We start from the raw sequence: 25,134 nt of genomic DNA, 5'->3' as shown, positions 1-25,134 counted from the left end.
TACTTGTAAGCACCCATTTTTATAAGAAGTTGCATGTCATGGTGAAATCAGAATCAACACATCAATTTAAAGGAAAATATGATCAGTATTTTGGAGAGCCTAAAGACGAATCACAGCTGCACGTGGGGTGTGTGGTCTTCATAATTTTTGCACACCTCTGTATGCTGTTATATTATATTTTTTTTTAAGGAAAACTGAAACTTTACTATTGTAAATCGTGACTTCAGACAGAGTCACTAGACACAAATTCTAGGATTAGACTACACTTAAGAGCCCTCTCCGTATAGATGTGTGTAGAACTCATTCAGCTTCCATTGTTATTGAATGCAAGGCTTTTTCTGGATTAGTTGGAATTATGCATATAACTTTCCTTCTACCATGCTAGTATCTAAAACTTCTCTGAAGAAGAGAACTTTGAATGCAGGTAAGTGTTCCTACGTTGCTGCTGCAAGGGGAGGTAGAAAATATGATTGTCTGTAGTCAAATGTGATTACTGTTAACGTTTATTTCCTAGTGAATTACTAAGAATGCTTAAAACCTGGATTGTAAAACAATATTTCCTCTCCTTTTCCATCCAAATAATTGTGTAGTGCCTTCTCTTCTCTGTAGAAGTAATCTTGGTGGTGCCTTTTCTCTAGGAGTAGCCCACCGAAGCCAGAGCAGCGAAGGAGTGAGTTCACTCAGCAGTTCTCCATCTAACAGCCTTGAAACACAATCTCAGTCTCTCTCTCGATCTCAGAGCATGGATATTGATAGTGTCTCCTGCGAGAAAAGGTAAAAAATGCAGCTTGTGTAAGCCGGCAAATACTGCACAGTACTAATCATCAGAACCACTTACACAGGAAAATATTCTGCCATTTCTCACTTCCAGATCTGTTAATGTAATAAGGTTAAATGCTTAAAAATGGCATACTGTTTAGACCACAGTAATACTTTTTCTAGTCTGGTTTTAATGGGAATTCCTGACCTAAAGTGATAGAAGACAAAGCATTATTTTAGACATTAAGTGATGAGCATGTCTGGTGGGGATAATTCAGCTATTCTATTTAAAAAAGAAAAGGTTGTGGGATGTGATAGCTGTGCAGTTTGTGTTGCCTCCTGAAGAAATTTAGTATTGTGTTTCTTGAATTCAAAATAAATGTAATATGAGAAGCATCTATCAGCTAGGGGTTTTAATTGTTGTTTGTGCATATGGCTGTTCCTGTTGCTTTGGTTTTTCTCTGCTGTTCCTAGTTAAGGTGACACTCCTTCAGTCAGCATTTTGCAGAGGACTGTCTGTGGCTTTCTATACATTAATAGGGCGGCTTCTCTTATTTCCACTTGCAGTATGTCCCAGGTCGATGTGGATTCAGGAATTGAAAACATGGAGGTTGATGAGAATGATCGCAGAGAGAAAAGGAGTCTGACAGATAAGGTTAGTCTGTTTTATGTTGGCTTTTCTCTTCTAAACTACATATGTATGTTATAGTGACATCGAGCTTCAGGATTTCATGGGAGAACCGCTTCAGATTATGCAATTCGGAGTTGACAGTGCTGGTTTTTGGTTTTCAGTGTAATGCATGCTTCTGTTATGTAAAAATTTAATTATTTTATGAAGACTTCACCTCAGACTTTGCTTATATTGTTGTGCTTTCCCTCACTGACATATCCTTACACGGCTGCAGCTTTGCAATCTGTAATATTCCTGGGTCTTGCCTTGCATGCTTTTCTTTCTCAAAAGGCACAACATTGTTTTTTGGAGAAATTCTTTACTAGAACTGTGTATGGTAAGTATTCCAAAGAATGGAATAGGAACAGGAACAAAGGATTTAAGGTGGAGGAGTGATGCAGAGTGTTAGCTTGCGGTGAGTTCAGTTATCTCTGTATTTTGAATATGTGCTTTCGAGAGGGTGGAACTAGCCCTCGATGTCATCTATGAACAATTTCTTCACTCTATTTCCTCATGAAAATTATGGGAAGGAAAAAAAGTCAAAACCTCTAATATCAAAGTTGCATTTTGATTGTCTCAAACTAGTTTATTAATTATATTTGAAAACTCTGAAGAAAATGTTATATATCCTGCAATAAAATGACCTATTAATGCCCAGATCCATTTTTTAATATGCAGTAGGCCTGAAGAAATATTAAGACACTTCTGAAGATAAGCTGAAGCTTATTTGTGTAGCATTTAGAGGTCTACTAACAAACTACTGCTTCGAATATTTTGTATGCTGAAGTTACATAGCATTCTATGTAATAAGATTTTCTTCTTAATGATATTACAAGAAAACAAATAAGAATATTTAGCTATCAAGGTTTGGTCAGGTGGTGGAACTCTTTAAAGCAGAAAAAGAAAGCAAGCAAGTACAAAGCTCTAAATTGCTCCTAAGATTGTCCTCTTTGTTGTTTAATATTAAGGCCCGTGTGAAATAAAGCCATAAAGAAATGGGACATCAGTGAAGTGGAGAGAAGTTTCTGCAACAGTTCTTGCAGTGCTCATTAGATGTCTTTGTTTATTCCTGCACTGTCAGTAATAAGGTCAGTTGGTGAAAGCCTGGCTTAAAGCCACGTAGCGGCATCCCTGCTGCAGAATCCTTCCCAGTCAGTTCCTAGATGCAAATCAGGCAGTTGGACAGCTTGCATTATGCTACTGTGAAATAAATAGCTTGGAATCAAGGGCAATCTTGAAGAGGGGGACACACGACCACCGGAAAGTAAAATAAAGCTTTGCAAACTTGGTTTAGTTTCACTTATTCATTTGGAGATGCCAAAAAGTTAAGTGGATAGGAGACAGCAGAGTCCTCATTTAGGAGCAAAAAAAATTTCTTGGCTGGTTATCTGCATGCCAAATGATGTCAATAATAAAGTTGTCTTCTGCTACATCTTTTCTGCATCTCTTTTGTGTTTCTTCAGGGTTTTTTCCAAATACATTTTGACAAATATATCTATATTCCTTTATAAATGGAAAATCTGCCATTAAGAGTTCGTCTGAAGCTGTTTGAAGAAGACCCGCATCTGATAAAATTGTGACTTGACTAGTACAATTGCATATAAGTTGATTTTTTTATTTTTATTTTTAACCCCCGTAAACAAGGAACCTCTGTCTGGGTCTGAAGTATCTGAGGAGCAAGCTTTACAGCTGGTCTGTAAGATCTTCAGAGTCTCTTGGAAGGACCGAGACAGAGACGTTATCTTCCTGAATTCACTCTCTGCCCAGTTCAAGCAGAACCCAAAGGAAGGTGGGTATCTCAACTGTTACCATTGTAGGGATTGTTGCAGTTGAGTGGCGTGCTCCCTATTCTTATTTGTAGCTTTTTGTCTCTGCTACAATGCCAGAGCCACCTACTTGTGGTCTTTGCTTGATTTCAACATCTGCTGTCAGCTGATGTAGTAGGAAATGGAATCCCCAAAAAGGAACATGGACTGATTGGTCCATAGCTCCTGTTTTACTTAATTGCTGTGCTCTTATTGCTTATGTCTTCTGTTGTCAAACTAGTGTGCTGATATTGCAGCGTTGTTGGATTTATTTTTGTTTTCAGAAACCTTTTACTGACTTAAAAGCTTGTCTTGCATCATAATAGACACTTAGCAGTTAATTTGATAAGCTAAAAATTCCTGATTATTTTAGGTAACGAATTATATTTTATGTCAGCTATAAGATATGACCAAATTCAAAATTGTTATTTTATGTGTGGGTATATGTGGGGTGGGGTATGTGTGCACACGCATTTTTTTCCTTTCTCTATGACAGAACCTGCCCAACTCAACAGTAGAGGGGGATAATTTAAGAGGGATAGAAAAGACAACTTTAATAATCAACAATAAGAACAATAGGTCATCTATGATCTCCTGTATTTTCCATAGAAACTGTATTTTTGTGTAGTTGTAATTCCAGAACCTAGTTAATATAGACAGTGTGATAGTTATAAATGTGTCAGTCTATTGTTTTTGCCAAAAGCAGGACTCTATTCACAGAAGTAAATTACTGTCCTTTTTAGTTGAAAGCTCTGATAACGTTTACATCTCTGACTAATGTGTAGATGAAGACAGTAGGTGAGGATATTAACTCTCTTCTTTTATTCTAAACAGTGTTTTCAGATTTTAAGGACTTGATGGGGCAGATTTTGATGGAAGTGCTGATGATGTCCACGCAGTCAAGGGATGAAAACCCATTTGCTAGCCTGACAGCTACATCACAACCAATTGCGGCAGCTGCCCGCTCTCCTGACAGAAGCCTGATTTTAAACATGGGCTCTAACCCAGGAAGCAGCCCAATGTTCTGTAATGTGGGCTCCTTTGGTTCCAGTTCATTATCCAGGTGACTTCTGATTATAACTGAATACTGTTTTCACTTGAGTACCAATTGGTAGACTTGAAGAGAGAGAGGGGCACAGAAATGTCCCAAGAACAATAAGTAGAATAGATTTTTAAAGTTCTTCACTCTTTTTCATGTGAACATCCCTTCATTTCACCCATTTTTGATTATATTGCAATGGCTAGAAGTGTATTTCATAGGTTAAAGCCATGTAGCTTGTTCCTTCTGAGAGGTATCCCTATCTTGCATCAGTGAAGGCTGTGACTCTTAGCATAAAAGTGTGTATATGGTGACATAGTTTTATTCAACAATAGTAAAAAGGCATAATGTGTATGAGCTGCAGAATTATTGCTGAAGAGTCATCAGAAGGGCAAGGGCTTCTCTTGCTCATTTTATCTTTTTCACCCTTTTTCTGCATATCCTAAATCATTGCTTTTTTTTTTTTTTTTCTTTTTCCCCTGTAACTGGTTTAGTCTCTATGGGACTAGTCCAGCTCCTACTACCAATTTCACAAGCTTTGTACCAATGACTGGTTCATCTCTTACCCCACCAGCCAGTTCAGTTGCCACTACATCTGTGCCTTCCATTACTGTCAGCTCTCACCTCACAGCAACAAGCCCTTCTTGGACGCAGCCTTCCTCTCCGAGGTACCGGCCATACACCGTTGCCCATTCTGGAGGCTTTTCAGCTTCTTCCATCCCACGTTCCTTGAATATTTCCATCCCATCTAGTTCACCAAGTCCTCCAGCCATGGCTGCTAGCCCTCCAGCCATGCCAGTCATCGCATCCAGACAGAGACCCACAACAATGGGTCCACCTTTGTTTACTGCTTCACCCAGTACCTTGCGCAGGCATTCTTCTTTACTGAACAGGATTCCTTCTAGGTATTTCACAAGAACAAAAGAGTGTGTTTAACGTGTGCTGTGCAGGGTGTGGCATAATCTGCAATTTGGAAAAACTATGTTTGTGCTGAGCTCACCCTACTTACCCCGAGTTGATTTCTGCGTTTTTGGTTTGTACTAATAGGTTGACTTGCTAACAAGCCGTTTTTGACAAAATGCTAAACCTGCTTTTACGAGCATTTGAGGTGTAATGTAATTACTTTAAAGGTAGCAATATTGTTTTAATTTCCTTCTCTTCTTACATCCATTCCAGTTAAACTAGTAGCTTTCTGTTGGGTTGCTGCTGCTGGGTAGTAAACCAAACAGAACTCCTGCTTTGAAATCAGTTTTCTCAGTAGTGCTTTAGTTGATTTGTTGAAAGCTGTTACTTGTTGGACTGTGTTAGATTTGATTCCCTAGTGCATAGATTTAAATGACAGATTAGCCTCTTTTAACCTGCCAGGCTGAGTACTACTGCTGGCTGCTCCTGGAATCCCCAGTCCTTGCAGGAGGGAGAAATGCGCACGCAAGGTTTTGAGACCACTGATTTAAAGTTCAGTAGCTTAGAGCTGTAATACTGATTATTCAGTCACGTCTAAACATTCCCATGTCAGCTGTAATTTTTATTAGGTCTCAAAAACTTTTTAAATTTTGGTCTGTGAATGTGTGGTGTTTTGATATGTGAATAACTTGTAGTAGTATAATAGAGCATGTTAGCATAGTCTTGGTTTTACTAACATGGTGTTATCCATTGTCGGCATGTTTAGAGAAGATGATTTTTGGCAGACTTACAAAGAAAAGCTACCGTTTACTTTTTCTTCTGGCTTAAAAAATCTGATGGCCTTTTTCATTTTTGTTGTGGTAGTATATACGACAACCCTTTCTCCCTCCTCCTTCTTGCCGTTTCTGATGTGTCTGAGGACAGTAGTGATGAAGAAAATGAAGATGATGATTTTTCTTGTGTCCAGTTTGGGTCCAGGTATTGGAGAAAGAGAATGTAACCTGCATGTTTGGTTGCTTAGGAACTAACAGTCTGTGTAGTGTCAAGTGTTCTTCAAAGTAACTTGGGAAATGACTAAAGCCAAGAAGGTGACTTGGATGGGTTTTTAAGATGGCGTATAAACATGTATAATGAATGCTAGTTAGTCAGCTCTTTTTTGAAGAGATGACTAAGATAAAGTAAATGTTAATCATACTGCCTTGTAGGTTTAACGAGCACAGTTTCTGAAGTGATGTTGGAGTGGAACTCCTCATGGACTGTATGAGTAGAAGGAATACTATTCACCCATGGTTGTAATTTTAAAACCAGTGGTACATCATGTGCATGTTTTCCTCTGGAAAAAATAGAAAACGAGGACAAAATTCAATGTGTAGAAAAAGATATAGTAGTGAATAACGAGCTGATGCAAGCAGTGTGACTTTGTTGAAGATTCATTGCTGATTGGCAGCTGAGGGTCACTACTCTAGCCTGTAAAGAAAATACACCTGAAAGTTTAAACTGGTCCTTTGACATGGGTAAGTAGTAGAGGCCGATGTAGTTGGAACAGCCAACAATGGAGGGGGAAGAGCAGAATATTTTACTGTAAAACAGAGACTTACAAATTGTATAGCAAAGCCCTTTAATTTGTGTGACAATAAGATATGTGAAAACAAAATGAGAATTGATGTTAGTGAGTTCTGTTTGGAAGCTAGCCAGATAGCTGTGCAAAAAAACTGCAGAACACTGGATATGCCAAGGGAAAAAAGCTTTTGGAAACGTAAATGGGGGTAGGATCTTCTCTAGTTTTACATTCCGTTGCAGAGTAATGCTGCCCTGTCTTGGCTGATACCGAAATGTTTTCCTATTAGGACTGAGATTTTGGTGTGAAAAATGAGCAGCCTTCCTACAAAACTGTTTGTCATATCCCGGTGATTTGTGTTCTTCATTAGTCTGTTGGTGAAAATGATTCATTTCTTTCTTTTCCCATTAAAATCTAACATTCATCAGCTTCATCACATGCACCAGAACTCCTAAAGAAATGCTCCATTCTTTTGGATCAACCCAAATTGGAGAAAGGAGTAAATCTTTTATATAAATCCCATATATTTTTAGGAAGACTTTTCTGAAAAATGATACTTAATGTAGTCATTATTTTCTGTGAGCATTCAGACCCCTGATTATGACTGATAGTAATTCTGAGTTATAATTTGCAAGTGTAGAAGGGAAACAAGCTGAGAAATTTAAAGGCTACATGCATGTTGAAATACTGAGAGGAAAAGAGTTCCTCGGAGACTTTCAGTCCCCTTTGAAGTGTTTTAGTTAGAGCAAAAGTCAGAGGAAATCTAATTGCTTGAGCCTTCAAGCAATTAGATCTAAAACTGAGATAGGTCAAGACTTCAGGAAGTATCTTGTGATGTCAGGGAATGCCCAAAAAGACTTGGTATGAGATAATCTTTTTTCCCCCCGCTGGCTTTTCTGTCTCTGATTGTTCCTGCTGTAAATTCGGGCACTACTGCTAAAGCCGGGCTGTTAGCTAGAACACCTTCCAGTAGCATCTCCTCTTTTCCACTCCAGTCTAATTTCAGGAGAGCGAACTTGATAACACAGGTTTAGGGGGTTTGGGGTACATGGAATTTAGGATTATTTTTCTCCCCTGTTGTGTTTAATTCTTATCCTGTTGGCAATTTAATCCAAATGTTGGATTGAGTTGCAAAGCCTTTGGTAAGGATTTCTGAGGCTGCTATGCTTCTGGACTCTGTGTTTGTATATTAAGTCCTGGCATTCTGCAGACAGCAGTAAGATGTTAGTTAAATTATAAACACAATGGCTGTACAATTATGCAACAACTTACGTTGTGAAAATACCAAGGCATTCAATATGTCTATGAAGGATGTATGAGCTTTCAGTTACTTTCAGCATGAACTTTTTCAGTTACTGCTACAGTGAAATCGTTAACAGAATGACTAACTATAGTAGTAGTAGGTTTTTTTTATATAAATTGAAGTTTTTAAAAGGGTAAATTTTAAGCTGAGTGTGAGAACTCAAGAGATTTAAAGAGACTATAGAAAAGAAAACGTGTGTGTGATTTCATGATTATGGAGTACTATTTTAGTAGAGCTACGTTTTCCATGGATTAGTTTTAATTGAATAATTGGAAACATTCTCTCTGCAAAAAGAGATTGTTGCTATTAGAAGTTATGTTTCTTAACATGCTGAGCTACCAGATGCTTAGCAGTAATAACCTTTCCCTGATTTATTGGCTGAACTGAAAAGCTTGCACAATAGATTTGTACAGCTCGATTATTAAAATGTAAATTATTTTACAGTTTAAAGGAAATTCCAGTTTTGACACAGCTTGTAGTTTTAAACGTGCTTTTAAAAAGCTGCATTTGAGGAAACAAATATCTCATTTTCCAGTTTAAGATCTGGGTCTTATAAATGGGTCTTAATTTAAAATCCACCCTGACTGTAAACAGACTTTTCTTTGAGGAATAGCAGTAGACCATCCACGTAACTGCTATTTTTTAATTCCATTTGCATAAAGTGAATATATCTTGCCTTAATTCCCTCCTGTAAAATGAGGATTTTGCTTTTAATTAGCTTTGCCAAGCTGTTATATAGAGAAGAATTATGTTGAGATAGCAAGTCTGAGTGTCGTGGGGTCTGTTCTCGCTTTTGTGTTTAATTTCTCTCTCGTCTCAAGCATGGTTTTCTTTTTGTGGATTTAGTTTTCATGTTTACAATATCAATGTTTTCTTTTCACCCCTCCCTGAAGTTGTGCTACTGAATGAAATGGCATATTTTACTGTAAGGGCATGGAAATTAACTGAGTAGAAATAAAATTGTCCTCAATGTGAAAATTTTTAAAGGAACAGTTACTTTGATGTATTGCCTCCTGTTTTGTTTGTTCTCCTTCCTTAGAACATCTAAAGTGATTGTCCGTAGCCCTGTCTCTCAGTTAAGGTCTCTTCTCTGCGGTGGGAGGATCTTACCTCCCACGGGTTGGTTACTGTTAGCAGAGTTGGTGAAATTTCTACTGTTCTGAATGTTGTATACAGAGACTGCAGAAACTGTGCAGAGGTTGCCTCATGGCATGGAAGTGTTGTGATGTCCTGAGCGTCCAAACAGTTTTGATGTCAGGTACAACTTAAAGGCTGTTCATTTTCGGTGTTGCCATGTGAGAAGAGGATTTATTGATTCCCACTGAAGTCATGCACTTTATTGCTATCTTTCAGATACTTACTCATTTAATAAGATAATTGATTCTTCAGGCATATTACAGTGCAGCTGAACTTTCAGAGTTGGACGAGCTGTTAAATGGAGGGCTCTTCACAGATCAGAGAAATCATCTTAACTATTGAGCCGTGTGTGATGGGATGGAGTCTTCAGAAAACTGACAGAGGAAGTCAGGAGCTCATGAATTATTTGATTGTGCCCAAGTGAAGAGCTGTACCTAACGCTTTGTTTCTTCTTTTTGTGTGTTTTAAAGTATGGGAGGCTCTGGCAGCTCAAGTGTTTCCGATTCCTGCAGTGACCACTTCACCATTGAAAATTGTAAGGAGACAGAGATGCTGAACTACCTCATTGAGTGTTTTGACAGAGTTGGAATAGAGGAGAGAAAAGCACCAAAGGTATATTTCAGATAAGTGAAGCTGTATCAGTGCTGTTACAAGACATTCCTCTTACTGTTTAGTAGGGAGAGGTGCTGGAAACTGATAGTTCTTTCCTGATGTCTTTGTCATAGAAATAGATTTATAGAATTTATAAGTTCCCTTTGACTCTTATTAATTCATCCTATTCGAATTGCGTATATTTTTACGTCTTTAAAATAAGCAATGTGTTAGAAACTGTCCTTCCTCTTTTGACCTGTTGCGTTTTATCCAAGCTTATTCCATGTAAAACATACTTTTGTGAGACCACCTCCCTATCAGTGTTCTATATTCTGCTTTAAGCTTTTGTTTCTGGGTTAAAAACCAAACAACACCTTTTTATATGTAATCTGAAAGGTTTTTAGCCGGAGTAGTGCTAATCTTAGTTTGCATAATACATTCATATTGCATGAATAAAGACATTTATCGTATTTCCTGTCTGTTCTGTCTCTGAATACTTTCAGTTTGTATTAAAATAAAGTTATTTTTACCAGATGTGTAGCCAGCCAACAGTTAGCCAGTTACTGAGCAACATCCGATCACAATGCATTTCTCATGCTGCTTTGGTGCTACAGGGATCCTTAACACAACCAAGGTAAATACAGCTGATGTTAGTCCTGAAAGTTAGATTGTTCTGGGATTTTCTTTTGCTTCTGAGGTTTAGATAAGAAAACTAAGATCAGTTGTCGGAGCAGGATACAGCTGTGTGCCAGAGGAATAGTTTATTGCTTTACCATTGGAGACTATTGCTCCCCCAATACAGTGGTGGAGAGCAGTTTAAGTGTTTTCTAATTGTGCTTGGGTGAAATCACCCAGGTTGACTTGAACGGTTTAAGTGGGGGGTCTGAGTTAACCGAGCTGTTTTCTGCCTTACCTCATGCATAAACTGTTTTACTTGCAGATTGTTGGGGCTCTACTCCTGTGAAAGTCAATAACCTGTGCAGCTGCATCTGAGAAACAGTCTTATCAAAATGTGTAGCAAAAACTGCTAAAGTGGCGTAGCACTTGCTTACTTCAGAGAGTTTACTACAACAGATTTGGAAATGTAAATTTGTGTGTAGACGTTCTACGCTAAATCAAGACTCTGAGATTTCAAGTACAGTTGTTTCAACAGCAGTTGTTTAACTAGCAGCCTGTATAGTTGCAACAGTAAAAAGGCTTTTGAAATAGGACTTCTACTAAAATCTGCATAATTTTGTATTTATCTTTCCAAACAATACTTCTATAATCTTTAAAGGTGCACCAATTTTTCCACTGTGCTTTGAGATTAGTTTTTTCTTTATGCGAACCAATGTTGACATAAGAATAAGTTTTATATATGTAATTAGGAAAAAAGGTACTTTTTCAAAAATCTTAGGGAGCAGTTAAAAATAATTACTTTATTAATTCAAAAATGACCAATGTTATGTTCTTTTCTTAATCTGGAAAAACAAACATCAAAAAATGTTGTTCCTTTACTAGTTGAGCATAACAAAGGGCCTTTTCATTAGAGAGGAGTAGAAGGGAGAACTGATTACTACACAGAAGCTGTTATTTTCTTCCGGCCTCATTAAACTAAAGCGTGATGTTGGCAGTAGCATCTGTTTCACAATAACATTTCCAAAAGTAACTTGAGAAGAGAAGGTTAGTTACTTGTGAAAGGAGTAGATGTGTCTACGTGTTGGTAATCTGCTCTCTGGCACATCCTTAGATGTCATTACTCTGTGACATTTTTGCAAATACTACTACAAGTACTACTGGAAATAATCAGTAGTTTGGGATATGTTTTTTTTATACAAATAAAGGTCATTGCAGCAGCAGTCTCTGCTGGTACCGTATATGCTGTGTAGGAATCTCCCATTTGGCTTCATCCAAGAACTGGTGAGAACAACTTATCAGGATGAAGAGGTGTTCAAGCAGGTAAGGCATAGGTAAAAAAGAAATAATTATATCATATAATTCTGCAGTTTGCAATATCCAAGAGAGTGGATCTCCAGAGGCTTATTCTGCATCTCACAGTTTTATACCTTTACTTCAGGGGCTACCAACCTGCTAAGCACTTGGAATTTGGTTTTGCTCATTTTTAACTCATTTGGCATTTGTGAAAAAGACTGACATTCATTATTTGATGGTTCTAATTATTAAAAGTGCATTTGTTAATAAGCAGCGCACATTTATGTACTGTTGAAGTGAACTACTCAGAATATGTGCGACCATAGATATATTACAGGATTGATCTTGGGTTTTCATCCTTCTAGGCTTCTGTACAAAATATCCTGAAAATGCATGTGTAAGATAACAGCCTTCTGTAATCGTACTCAGAAAGATTTATTGTTTTTTCTATCTTGCAGTCTTTAGCCTTATTTGCAACTTTAATAGTTTGCATCTAAGGTGCTAAGAGCATTTTACAAATACTACTCCATTAAGTCTTCATATTTTACAGAGGAGGTGACTGAGAAACATTATTTGGTTTATTTTGTGTGGCAGAGTAATTCACCGAGATGATTAAAAAAAAAAATTGGAACTGGTGGGCCTAGTAATTAAGACAGGAAGCTAGCAAAGTTCTTCTAGCCCATATAATGTTAAAGTAGATCAGTAAGGTTGTAATTGTCTCTAATTAGTGCTCCTGTAGTATTATGTGACATAGTTGTAAAGGGGCTTTCAGAATGGCATTTATCTTTCCAATTTAAAAAAAGAAATGACATTAGCTAATTTATATGTGTAGTGCAAGCATCTTTTAATAATATATATCTCTGTCTGGACACCTTTTAGTAGAGTTCATGCAGATGAAGGTACATGTAAGACTGTCAAAAAGTGGTTATGGAAAGTGTTAAAGGTCACCTACCCTGGAGAAGAGAACCATTCCTCTAGCTGAAGCAGAAAACAACCTCTTTATCGTCCTCTTCAGTAGTACAATTTAATATTTTTTGATTGCGACTTACTAATTGGGTATAATTACTTTTGATTAATAAGTTCCTGTTATGTCACTTCTTCTTTCATAACAATCCTTGACTGCTGCTTATTATCTTTACTCTTGGCACAGTTACAACTTACGAGCACAAAACCAACTTGCTTACACGACATGCAAAATTAAAGCTGTATTATTACTCCAAGTGTATTGGCAAATAATTTATCATCCATTTGGGCAATCAAGTTGTTGGAGACCTGCAGAATTTATGCTCTTATTTGTGGATGTAATATCCATCCTTGCACACGTGCGTACAGTATCTGCAGGGATGCTGTGTGGAATGTGTGTGCTTCCCTGTGGGGGTTTCTCATGCAGAGAACTTGATGGAACAACACTGGCTTTTTGTCAGGGTGCTGACATTGCTATTTGTCAGCTTCAGCTTGTATCTGGGGTTATTTGGTTTGCAAAGGAAATGTTTGGAAACAAGTTAGAATGCCATCAGGAAAAATAGATACAAGTGCTTGGAAATACGTTTTTACGGGTAGGTTGTTACGCTCAGGCATCAAGTCGATACGGTGCTTAAACTATATCAAGCAAGTTGGTTTTTAGCTTTGAATAATCTCTTAAGCATTCAGGCTTAACTGATAGAAATTTAAAGAAAAGATCTTAGTTTTTTCTTTTGTATAACTTGCAGTATCTGAAGAATGAACAGGCATTTCATGCTGTGGACAGCAATAGTGTCGCTTGATTGCTTCCTACTCTTGAATAAAGTAATCTACTTCTGTTTTTACAGATCTTTATTCCCATCTTACAAGGCCTGGCTATAGCTTCCAAAGAGTGTTCCCTTGATAGTGACAATTTTAAATACCCCCTTATGGTAAGCACTGTTCATTTCTAGAAGCAGGTTTTTCATGATTATTGATATCTTAATGGAGATTCTATACAAGATAATGCACTTCAACTTTTTTGGGCTTTGTTTGGTTAGTGGGTTACTATTAAACTCTATGTTGGAAGCTTAATGTGGTATGAGATGTGTAAAAGACCATTAAAAATCCAGTAGAGTCTGAGGCCATTAATATCTTAAGCTTAATGTATAGAGTTTATATAGTGGGCTATTCAAATGTTTATATGCATTGCTTTATACAAGATTAATCAAGCGTATGGATTTCTTCATGCATGCTAGTTAGAATACTGTGGGTGGTTATAAAATCCTGCTAAGCTCCTCCCAATTTAAGTCTGGGAAATAAGGCCCGATATCCGTAGCGGTGTTTGTTGGACTCACTTTTGTATGTGCGAAACTATTGCATTAAACCCAAAATTGTTTGAATTGGTGAATGTTTACTGTAGGCAAATTTCATAATATTCCTTGTCTGAAAAGCTGGATCTTTTAGGTTTTTTTAAGTGCATACTTTAGTCCCTAGATCTGCTGCCCTCCTACTGCTTTTAGTGACAAAACAAAAAAGTGTGAAAAGCATGCTTGGCCACAAAAGAGCAAGTTAAATTCTTGGGTAAATTGAGCATTGTCAGCTAACACCTTCAGATTTTAGCGTCTTCAGCGTGTGATGCCAAAAAAGGCTGTTACATCTCAGGTTTCATTTGTACTTGAGGAAATTAACTGGACTGGGGTGCTGCAAATCAAATTGACTAAGCAACTGTGGTACTTTGCAAAAATAATAGTTGTTCCTGGTTCTGTGTCTTCCTGCTCTTCTGTTGTTGCCCCCAGTTTAAATTGCCAGCTCTTGCAGATTTGGCTGTTGGCTACAAGTAAGGGCTACTTGAAAATGATACTCCATTTTTATCATCTCTAATTGGCACAGTGTGCCCCAAAAGGATGGAATGGTAGTTCCTAGCTAGAGTACAATTGAAGAATGAGAACATGTAATAGAGGAGAAAACGGGATATGTGAAAGCCTACAGTATTCTTGTGTTTTCAGAATCGTCTCATAACTGCTTTCCTTTTTTCTGTGCTGCAGTTGAAAGTGAGTTAGAGATCTTGGATAGGATTCTTTGTTTCTGGCTTCTGTGTTCATCTGACATTTTTCCACTCTGATTCAAAAGACAAAGGCCTCGGTGTATGTATAGAACAATTGCTCTATTTATTATTGTTACGGACTTTTCTGTGTCAGTTCAGGAGTCCAGTAAAGGCATTGTTATGTTCTGAGCAAACAATTTGCACAGCTAATTTTTGAAATAAGTGCAATAATTTATTATTCTGTGAGGCATGTTAGCCTTTTTGAGACAATTTGGAACAGATGTAAAAGCTAAAGTGGGAGCAGGGTGTGCTGTAGCTCTTTTTGGACCTCTTCACCATTGTAGAAGGTAAAAGTTTTTCCACTGATTAAGGGAAAAAGGTTTGGCTCTTTCAGCAGTTTACCATGTTAAGCTTGTTATTTGCAGACAGGTTATTCAGGAATTACACACAAAAGTGTTTTTTCTTGGGATTTCTTTATAGGCACTATGTGAACTTTGTGAAATCAAGTTTGGGAAAACACACCCTATGTGCAGTTTGGTAAGTGTATCCAGTCTGATTTTTTTTTCAAGTTAAAAGAACCATGTAACTTTGTTATATCATTTGATCCACCTTGATAATGTTCTTCAGAACTGTAAACAGGGGCTGCTGTAGTATCTCATGCTAAACAGTAGTTTAAAGTAAACTGGTAAAGGAGTCCTTTTCCCTGAGAATTTAGAAAAATTTAGAAAAATGAAGGCAAATGGGACTGAAATACCAAGGAGACATTTCCATTTAGCTATTGGCATGACTGAATGTTGAAGAATTGAGGGCATGTGGCAAACACTCGAAGTGCAAGTAAAACAGTACAGCTGACATAGCAGCTTTCATTAACTTGCTGTTTCTCTTGTTTTCTAGGTTGTCTCTTTGCCCTTGTGGTTGCCTAAATCTTTAAGCACAGGTGCAGGAAGAGAGCTGCAAAGACTTTCCTATCTTGGAGCCTTCTTCAGTCTCTCCGTCTTTGCTGAAGATGATGTAAGTGTTACGGAAGGATGTTGATTGTACTGTGATGGGTGTTTCTTGTTTGGTTGGATTTTTGTTGTGGTTTTTTTTTTTTCCCCTTCCCCAGTATGTTCAATACATTTGCCAATATTCATTCTACTTTCAGAACAAAGTAGTCGAAAAGTACTTCTCAGGGCCTGCAATTACTCTTGAAAACACCCGAGTTGTTAGCCAGTCTTTGCAACATTACCTGGAATTAGCTAGGGTAAGTCTTCTCATGTTTAAAAAATAATGCAAAAATATTGTGGGTTTTTTGGTCTTGACATAGATGAAGAATATAATCTAAAATAATCTAGCTTCTGTATTAAACAAGAAGTCTGTTAGGATATGGCTGAAGGGAATTAGGAAGAAAATTAGTGTGCTGTAAGCCAATTCAGAAAATGGCAGAACAGTTAGTCATGGATTATAGTTCATGTTAAAGGATGAGTAAAAAAATGCATACTGTATTAGTAGTATGTGTGTTGCACTAGTCCATATACATCTTTTCTGTAACTAATTTCCTAACTAATATATGCATATAATGTTTACAATAAGACCATAACAGAAGTTGTAGTTACTTTTGTGGAATTTGTAGAAAATAAAACTGCAACAGAAAGCAGGAATGCAATGTTCAGAAGTATGTGCAACCTGACAGAATGTTTACTTGAAATTCCAGCAAGAGCTGTTCAAGATTCTACACAGTATTTTACTGAATGGTGAAACTCGAGAAGCGGCTCTCAATTACATGGCAGCTATTGTCAATGCCAACATGAAAAAGGCACAAATGCAGGTAAATAAAAGGAACATTCTTCCTATAATTTGTGGTTTGTGGTCCTTGTCAATGCGCAAACAGCACTAGATGGCTCATGCGGTGGTGGCTCTGGAATGGAGGGCAAAATAATTTTGAATGCCTACAACAGGCAAGAAACCCTGTCATCAGTCTTTATCTCTTTCAATAAGTTTCCAGAATGACTCTGTTTTACCTATTTGATCAGTTGATGTTGTTTCCTATCTTAGGACTGCCATGTCACTTCATTAACAGGGATTTTATATTAGATGTTTAAAGCTTTGCACTCTCCCCTCCCTCCCCTTCAGTGCATGGGGGCATCATTCATTCCAATTGGCTATGTTTAAAAAAACATATTTCCCAGCTGGTGAGTTGCTAAGCTTTGTTTGTGTGGTTTCTATAAAAGGACTAATGCAGATCTGAACTGGCATGCTTCCAGCGAAACAACAGGGATGGTATTTTGCCATTGTTTAATTAATGCATTGCACTTACTTCCTGTGATAAAATCTGTGCATGAATCCCGAACAACTGAAGTTTGCATCATTGTTGTCTTCAATCCCCTTTTCAAAATCAAACACTTGGAACAATTGCAAGGAATATTTCTGTGAAATTCCAGTGAAGAAGCAATGGAAACTTTACACTTAAGATATAACTTATGAATTGAAGCTCAGCAACTATTTGAAGCTTTTCTGTTGCTGTCTATATCTGTGGCAAACCATTCTTGCAAGAGGCCTTTTTTAAGCCCTTTTAATTTCTTAGGTCTCCTATTACTTTTTTTTATGTGTTTGTTTAGTACTCTTGAGAATGACTACATGAATCATAGAGACAGATAATATGTAAGTTAGTAAGTGACCTTTCCAATATCACAAAGGTCTCCTTATGATGAAGATCCACGTTCTCCATCATTTCTCCCTTTTCGTGAACTTGCATACTTCATTTATGTTGAATACCGTTAAAACAGCAGAAAATGCCCTTGTACTTCAGAGCTTATGTCTTTAACTATTTCCTTTCTTATTCCACAGACAGATGATCGTTTGGTATCTACAGATGGCTTTATGCTCAACTTCTTATGGGTACTACAGCAACTAAGTACGAAGATAAAGCTGGAAACGGTTGATCCCATGTACATATTTCATCCCAGGTGTCGTATTGACCTCCCAACAGATGAGACAAGAGTGAAAGCAACAATGGAGGATGTTGCAGCCTGGATCGCTGAACTTTGTGAGTACTCTTAGTGAGATGTGTTAAGCATTTACTCTGCCTTCAGTTTTTGATACTGGATGTACACAGAAGTACTTAATTCCAGCAAATAATTCCCCTATTCCTAAATGTTTATTCTTGATGCTGTCTGCTCTTACTTGTTTTAAAGAAAGTTGAGTTCAAGGTCTCACCCCTAGTAAGACAGTTCATTTTTTAATTTATTCACCTGTACTGCTTGCTTGTTTGTTTGTTTTCTAGACAGGGATCCGTCTCCATTCTCTGAGCCGAAATTCCCAACAGAATGTTTCTTCCTAACCCTGCATGCCCATCATCTCTCAATCTTGCCAAGCTGTCGTCGGTACATACGTAGACTGCGGGCCATCAGGGAACTCAACAGGTTAGAAGTTGTTAATTATCTAGCACATCCGAGAGTCTTAGCATCCTGGCAACATCATCTTCTCACCGTGATGGCAACTCCTATAAACTTAATGGGAATTAGAATGACAATCTGGGTAAAACTGCTGCTCAGTACGGATCATCTTAACTATTTGTTAATCTGCTGCTTTTGGCCCTTACGGATTTTTGCTTATGTTGAGGGACAGTAGCTTGAATCAGGAATTCAAATAGTAATGGGATGGAGGATATTGGTTACACAAGGCAGCTCAAATTGGTGAGAAGACCATTCTATTTAAAAGACAGTTGAATTGTCTTCAGAGCATTTTAGCATTCATGACATTACTTAACACTGTTTGTTATAACTTACTGTGTGATGTGGTTGATGGTGTGTGGACATCCAGTGCCTCAGGCTCCTTGACGTAGCTGTAGGAGTACATATAAAGTTCCATGTCTTACAATCCAGTCATTGTAGATGACTTGTGACTTCAGAAACAAGACGTCGTTAGTTGGTGCCTGTGCTGTTTGGTATGTCCTGGAAGATATTTACATTTTTCTCCCTGGCTTCTGAGGTGGGATAACATGTCATACCCTTGGGGAAGCAGGAGAAGCTTCAGCAATAAACTTTTAATATTGTTGGTGTACATGTAATTCAGCACGTGGTTTACCATTTTAAAAAATATAAATAGAAGTTATGATGTTGACATGAAGATACTGCTGTTTTCCATTTCTCTTGGCATAAACTCAAACAGACTTTTATAGTTGTTAAACCTCGAAGAATACTCTGTTAAAATTAGAACAGTTTTTGTATCATCAGTATTTTCCATTGTTTATAATTGCACTCATTGCATTTTGGTAAATGTTCCTTGGCAGTAGTACCATGAGTTCATTACAGGATTTTTGGACTGCATTCGTAGTGATTTAATTTTTAGTTTTTAAAGCACATGCAGGCCAAGAACCTGAGAAGCTGCAGAGAACGGAGCAGGAAGAGTTGGTATATCTTAAAGAAAAAAAAAGTATTTTCATCTTAAAAAAAGAAAAAAGTATTGTCATATAAAAAAGGCTGTGGATTACTTGCAAATAAGCCATACATTTGGCTTGAAAAGGGAATTGCTGCTTTTTCCTTATTTAGAATTGTTGCAAAGGAGTTGCTTATGCAGCAATCTCCATCTAACAGTGCGGAGTGAAGAGCTCTTGGCTGACATCAATAGGAGCTTAGTGTTCAGCATTTTCCATCAATTGCTTAGTTGCTTGCAGCATTGGGCAATGTAATTAGATGTTGGGAATAAAGAAATTAGATGGGATATTTTTCTGCTGTAGGCAGAGATTCATGTGGAAAAGAATTCGTGTTTAGAGTATTCGTATAGTTGAATATATATATATTCATACAGTATGTTGAGTTTTGTTCCAATCAGCTGCCCTTCCTGAAAAGGATGAATATATGGGAATACGTAGGCTTTTTAAAATGTAAATGGTGTGTGTAATGTACATTTAAGTTTTCTCTTCTGTGGGGCAAAGTGAGAAGATGGGTAGGAGAGGGGCAGGTAAATCAACCACCTTGATTTACTGGTCCTTACACTGACAGGGGACTACAGGCTGTTCACGTGTTGTACTCCTCTGCAAACCTGGCCTTTATGGGAAGTGGAGCATGAGAAGGGTAGAAAAAACTGCAAAAAATCATTTACAGTGGTGGAAAGTGGGAAGACACACAAGATGCAGACTTGTACCTTGGGAAAGGGAAGACGTTTCTAGTTAATCTTGCCTTTTTCTTCCTTAGCCGATTCTCTTTTCCATTTTCCTTTCTGATACTAGAAGACAAATGAGATCGCCAAATATCTTGTTGTTAACTTCACTGGCCTTTCTTTGTCTTTGGGTTAATTTTAATAATATCCTTTTAACCTTCCTTTAGAGTGACTGTAGACTTCAGTTTGAAAAAATAAGGCAAATACTCTTTTTTTATACAGTGGATAAAATTAGTTTGTCAGACAGGAGAAATCCCTTCTGTGTTTCATCCTCTTTTTTTTTTCCACTGTTCTGATTTCTGACAGGTGTGTATGTTGGAGCTAGTGTATGTCATGCCTTTGAATGCACACTGTGCAGATGTTCAGTCTGCATTTACAAAAGCAATTTACTTTTCTTATTATGATGATGGGTAACTTCTATGAAAATTATTAGCTTTTTACCCCATTTTTCTTCTCCATATTTCCTCTGTATCTAGCAGATAAGTAGGTTAAGTGCCTTGTAGATGGCAGTACGTATCCTCTCTGTCATAATATCTAATTATTGCATGTGGTTTTCAGGACTGTTGAAGATTTGAAAAACAATGAAAGTCAATGGAAGGATTCTCCTCTGGCTACCAGGCATCGAGAAATGCTGAAGCGTTGCAAGACACAGCTTAAGGTTTGTAAGTGATTCAGTTCTCGACTAAGTGCCGCTGTCAGCCTGCCTGTATGTTCACTTTGTGTCCTAATGTTTAAATGTAACTTGCACTGATGCTTCTTGAAAATGGTGGGTTTGAATCGATGAACGACATGAGCTTGTTAAAACATTTTTGACTGCGCTAGATGGTGGTCATGATACAATAAAACATTAATGGTGAATTCAAAATTCAAAGTAACACCAAGAATAACTTAGCCAGTATTCCTCAGAAAGAAGATAATACCACTTTTATTGGAGAGAGAACAGCAAAGGGATTGTGGTTTGTTCATGGGTAGTTGTGCATGCACAATCCATGCCCAAGATGGAGGTGGAACTCTCGCGTCCCTCATCTCATGTAGAATTCTTGCAAAGTTGTGTATGCTGGGGTCCTCTCTTTTGAAGGTCTGTCCCGTTTAGGTCTTCCTAGTATAAATTGAAACAAATTTCCTGAACTGTATCACCAAAATTACTTTAATTGCACATTTTCCCACTTTGATACCTCTGTTATTTCTTTCACTGTTCCCATAAAGGCTCCTTGTAAAAGACTCCACTCTCCTTGCAACTCTGAATTATGTGCACATTTTTCTTTATATGTTGGGGCTTAAGTGCCCTGTTTTCTTCAAATAAGGGCATATTTTAAGAAGACACCATTGTACAATTGTCCTAATTCATAGATGTATTGATTAGTTTGGATAGACTGACCTTCCTTTTATGTTATCTTCCCCTGGATTAGTTTTTGTATGTATATTCTGCAGAAACTGGTGAGGTGCAAGGCTTGTGCGGATGCTGGCTTGCTGGATGAAAACTTTCTCAGGAGATGCCTGAATTTCTATGGCATGGTGATTCAGCTGATGCTTCGCATTCTTGACCCTGCCTATCCCAAGTGAGTATCAGGATAGTCCGTGTAAACTGTATCAAAGATTTCTTGGATCATGTTAAATTATTTACTGAATTTAGCAGTTCTAGAGTTTTAGTGGTGATGTTGGGTTTTTTTGCAGTATCTGTATTTTTACGTGACTGTTACTTTATTTATGTCAGTGACGTACATTCTTGCATGGAATATATGTCTTATTTATAGTTTAAGGCTCGGTTGAGGGGGGATCAGCCCTCGGGTATTTTTAGTGTACTTGAAGTAGTGACATGGCTCTAAAAAAAATCAGTTTCAGAACTCTTGTAAAGTGTTCCCATAGGAGAATTCCGTAATAGAGCTCGTGACACTTTTGACTTAACCCTGCTATTTTACTGTCCTGTTTGTTGTCTCTTTTATTCTGCAGCATAAAATTGCCTTTAACTCCTGAAGTTCCGAAGGTATTTGCAGCATTGCCAGAGTTTTACGTGGAAGATGTTGCTGAATTTTTATTTTTTATTGTACAGTAAGTAAAGCAATATCAAAAAGAAATTAGTACTACCATTTACCCCTGTAATGGGTGGTGTGCATGTAAATTTGGGGTGCGAAAGTAGTTTCCCAGCTATTCTGTAGTTAATGCTCTGTTTTTTAACAACAGCCATAAGATTGGCAGGCATTGCTGCGGATATAATGCCTAGATGAGCTCCAGAGTCCCTTCTAACCTGATTTTTTTTTTCTTGGAAGAAAGTCGAAGGCTTTTTGCTTCCATCCCCCCAAGAATTTTCTTTATGGTTTGGAGTTTGCTGAGTCCTTTTGATCTCATGATATGTTAAATCATCCCTAGAAGAATAATTTTAAGAAGTCTTAGATTAATAAGTAGAAAATACCTCCATTTATAAATTTGCTGGCATGAAATGCATTTGTATAGTTCTAGGAGCTTAGACGGGCATGAATAGTCTTCAGAAGTGATCCTGGAGTTCTGAAGCTGGACACTTTCTTCCTGAAAATGTGCCTTCAGATTCAGACTTTGCTGTGTTATGTGATCAGGAGATGTTTGCTCTTCCCTTCCTGAGGTGCTGTTATAGTGGTACTTCAACAACAAAAGAATACGATAGTGTTTCAGGCTAAAATTCAGCTTAGAATCATAGAATCTTCATGGTTGGAAAGGACCTTTGAGATCACAGAGTCCAACCAAACACCCTACAATCTCTGCCACTAGAACATGCCCTGAAGTGCCACATCTAGACGTTTCTTAAACACCTCTAGGGATGGTGACTCAACCCCCTCCCTGGGCAGGCTGTTCCAGTGCCTGACCACTCTTTCAGTGAAGTAATTCTTCCTAATATCTAATCTAAACCTCCCCTGCCGCAACTTCAGACCATTTCCTCTGGTCCTGTCATTATTTACATGGGAGAAGAGGCCAACACCCACCTCTCTACACCCTCCTTTCAGGTAGTTGTAGAGGGCAGTGAGGTCTCCCCTCAGCCTCCTCTTCTCCAAGCTAAACATGCCCAGCTCCCTCAGCCTCTCCTCATATACCCTGGTCTCCAGACCCCTCCCCAGCCTGGTCGCTCTCCTTAGCCACTTGGGCACACTGCTGGCTCATGTTAAGCTGGCTGTCTGCCATCACCCCCAGGTCCTTTTCTGCCGGGCAGCTTTCTAGCCACTCTTCCCCAAGCCTGTAGTGTTGTTTGGGGTTGTTGTGACTGAAATGCAGGACCCGGCACTTGGCCTTATTAAACCTCATACAGTTGGCCTTGGCCCATCGATGCAGTCTGTCCAGGTCCCTCTGTAGAGCCTTCCTACCCTCAAGCAGATCAACGTTCCCACCTAGTTTGGTGTCATCTCCAAACTTACTGAGGGTGCACTCAATCCCCTCATCCAGATCATTGATAAAGATGTTAAACAAAACTGACCCCAAAACTGAGCCCTGAGGGACACCAGTGGTGACCGGCCGCCAAGAAGATTTCACCCCATTAATCACAACTCTCTGGGCACAGCCATCCAGCCTGTTTTTTACCCAGTGAAGAGTACACTTGTCTATGCCATGATTCGCCAGCTTCTCCAGGAGAATGCTGTGGGGGACGGTGTCAAAGGCCTTACCAAAGTCCAGATAGACAATGTCCATAGCCTTCCCCGCATCCAGAAGGCAGGTTGCATGGTCATAGAAAGAGATCAGGTTGGTTAAGCAGGACCTCCCTTTCCTAAACCCATGCTGGCTGGCCCTGATCCCTTGGCTGCCCTGCACTTGCTGTGAGAGCTCACTCAAGATGATCCTCTCCATGATCTTTCCTGGTACCGAGGTCAGGCTGACAGGCCTGTAGTTTCCCGGATCCTCCTTCTGACCCTTCTTGTAGATGGGCGTCACGTTAGCCACCCTCCAGTCATCTGGTACCTCCCCTGTTGACCAAGACTGTTGATAAATGATGGAGAGGGGCTTGGTGATCTCTCCCGCCAGCTCCCTGAGTACTCTTAGGTGAATCCCATCCGGCCCCATAGACTTATGTACGTCTAGGTGCAGAAGCAGATCATTGACTACTTCCTCCTCGATTGTGGGTGGGTTGTTCTGCTCTCCATTCTTATCTTCCAGCTCAGGAGGTTGAACACCCTGGGAATAGCTGGTCTGACTATTGAAGATGGAGGCAAAGAAGGCATGAAGTATCTCAGCCTTCTCCTCGTCATTGGTTACAACTTTCCCCCCTGCATCCAGTAAGGGATGGAGATTCTCCCTGGCTCTCTTTTTGTTGATGTATTTATAAAAACTTTTTTTGTTGTCCTTAATGTTAGTGGCCAAACTAGCTTCCAGTAGTGAAGAGCTGGCAAGACCTTTTGGAAGAGTAAAAAATCTAGTTTCTGTAAGGAACGATGGGAAATTATGATAAAATGACTAAACATTTCCTGTTGCTAATGAGTTATCTGAACTTACTTGATGTATGTGATAAATCATCTGTAGACAGTACAGGGCTGGGGTTTTTCATTTTGCTTTCCTTGTCTCCCTCTTTTCAGATATGCTCCTCAGGTGCTTTATGAGCCCTGTACTCAGGACATAGTGATGTTCCTTGTTGTGATGCTGTGCAACCAGAACTACATCCGAAATCCTTACTTAGTAGCCAAGCTGGTGGAAGTGATGTTCATGACAAATCCAGCTGTTCAGCCCCGGACGCAAAAGTTCTTTGAAATGATTGAGAATCATCCTCTCTCCACTAAATTGTTAGTCCCCTCCTTGATGAAGTTTTACACTGGTAAGTTCTTTGTCTATACTTCAGTGAGTGTACAGTAAGCAATGAGTATTACAAGGCAAAAGGCTGTTGTAACCTTTAAAAAACAAACAAAACCCCAAAAAACAACCCAGGTAGATCTTGGGTCTTGTAAAGGTGAGGCTTTGTTGCTCAGGAATCGGGGGAATAGCACTAGATGGAACCTTGAGAACTCTAGTCCTTCCACAAGCTGCTGTGCAGTAGCACTGTAGATTAACGTGACAATTGTTTTTTGTGGTGTTTGGATTCCAAACTGGAAGGTTTTTGTTTGTTTTGTAAGGCAATATTGGGATTTTAAATCTTCTGACTGTGGTTTTGCTACTCCTGTAGATTTGGATGCTTCAAAAGGGCTTTGCACCCATAAAACCAAGTATTTTTGCAGTGTTCCCAGAGTTTTCTTAATGAAATTTTAGACTGTGGGACGAAGAGCAGGGTGGAGTTGACTAGATAGAAAGTTTTGTTTTCTGAGGGTTTTTCTCCAGAAATGATGTTGGTTCTGGATTAGTAAAATGCACAATGTTTCTTTTAATGGGGACTAAGATGGAGACTTACG

At 38.5% G+C, this 25,134-nt stretch overlaps 1 protein-coding gene across 3 annotated transcripts in view; it reads left to right on the top strand.

The window, feature by feature from the left end:
• Nucleotides 1-25,134, top strand: part of UBE4B (ubiquitination factor E4B) — a 40,718-nt gene that overhangs the window by 8,430 nt on the left and 7,154 nt on the right. The window contains exons 3-22 of one of the 3 annotated variants that reach the window (XM_063353595.1): nt 639-774; nt 1,327-1,414; nt 3,074-3,218; nt 4,069-4,297; nt 4,768-5,178; nt 6,041-6,154; nt 9,645-9,786; nt 10,299-10,399; nt 11,589-11,703; nt 13,485-13,568; nt 15,143-15,199; nt 15,557-15,673; nt 15,807-15,905; nt 16,356-16,469; nt 17,489-17,687; nt 17,925-18,063; nt 20,360-20,459; nt 21,233-21,360; nt 21,752-21,850; nt 24,331-24,566. In XM_063353595.1, coding sequence (XP_063209665.1) covers nt 639-774; nt 1,327-1,414; nt 3,074-3,218; nt 4,069-4,297; nt 4,768-5,178; nt 6,041-6,154; nt 9,645-9,786; nt 10,299-10,399; nt 11,589-11,703; nt 13,485-13,568; nt 15,143-15,199; nt 15,557-15,673; nt 15,807-15,905; nt 16,356-16,469; nt 17,489-17,687; nt 17,925-18,063; nt 20,360-20,459; nt 21,233-21,360; nt 21,752-21,850; nt 24,331-24,566 — 2,853 coding nt within the window. The remainder of the gene's footprint in view (nt 1-638; nt 775-1,326; nt 1,415-3,073; nt 3,219-4,068; nt 4,298-4,767; nt 5,179-6,040; nt 6,155-9,644; nt 9,787-10,298; nt 10,400-11,588; nt 11,704-13,484; nt 13,569-15,142; nt 15,200-15,556; nt 15,674-15,806; nt 15,906-16,355; nt 16,470-17,488; nt 17,688-17,924; nt 18,064-20,359; nt 20,460-21,232; nt 21,361-21,751; nt 21,851-24,330; nt 24,567-25,134) is intronic. The other 2 variants (XM_063353596.1, XM_063353597.1) reach the window with 2 other exon arrangements.

Source organism: Chroicocephalus ridibundus, chromosome 16 (assembly GCF_963924245.1).
Source record: "Chroicocephalus ridibundus chromosome 16, bChrRid1.1, whole genome shotgun sequence".
NCBI lineage: Eukaryota > Metazoa > Chordata > Aves > Charadriiformes > Laridae > Chroicocephalus > Chroicocephalus ridibundus.
This window is presented reverse-complemented; position numbering and strand designations above follow the sequence as displayed.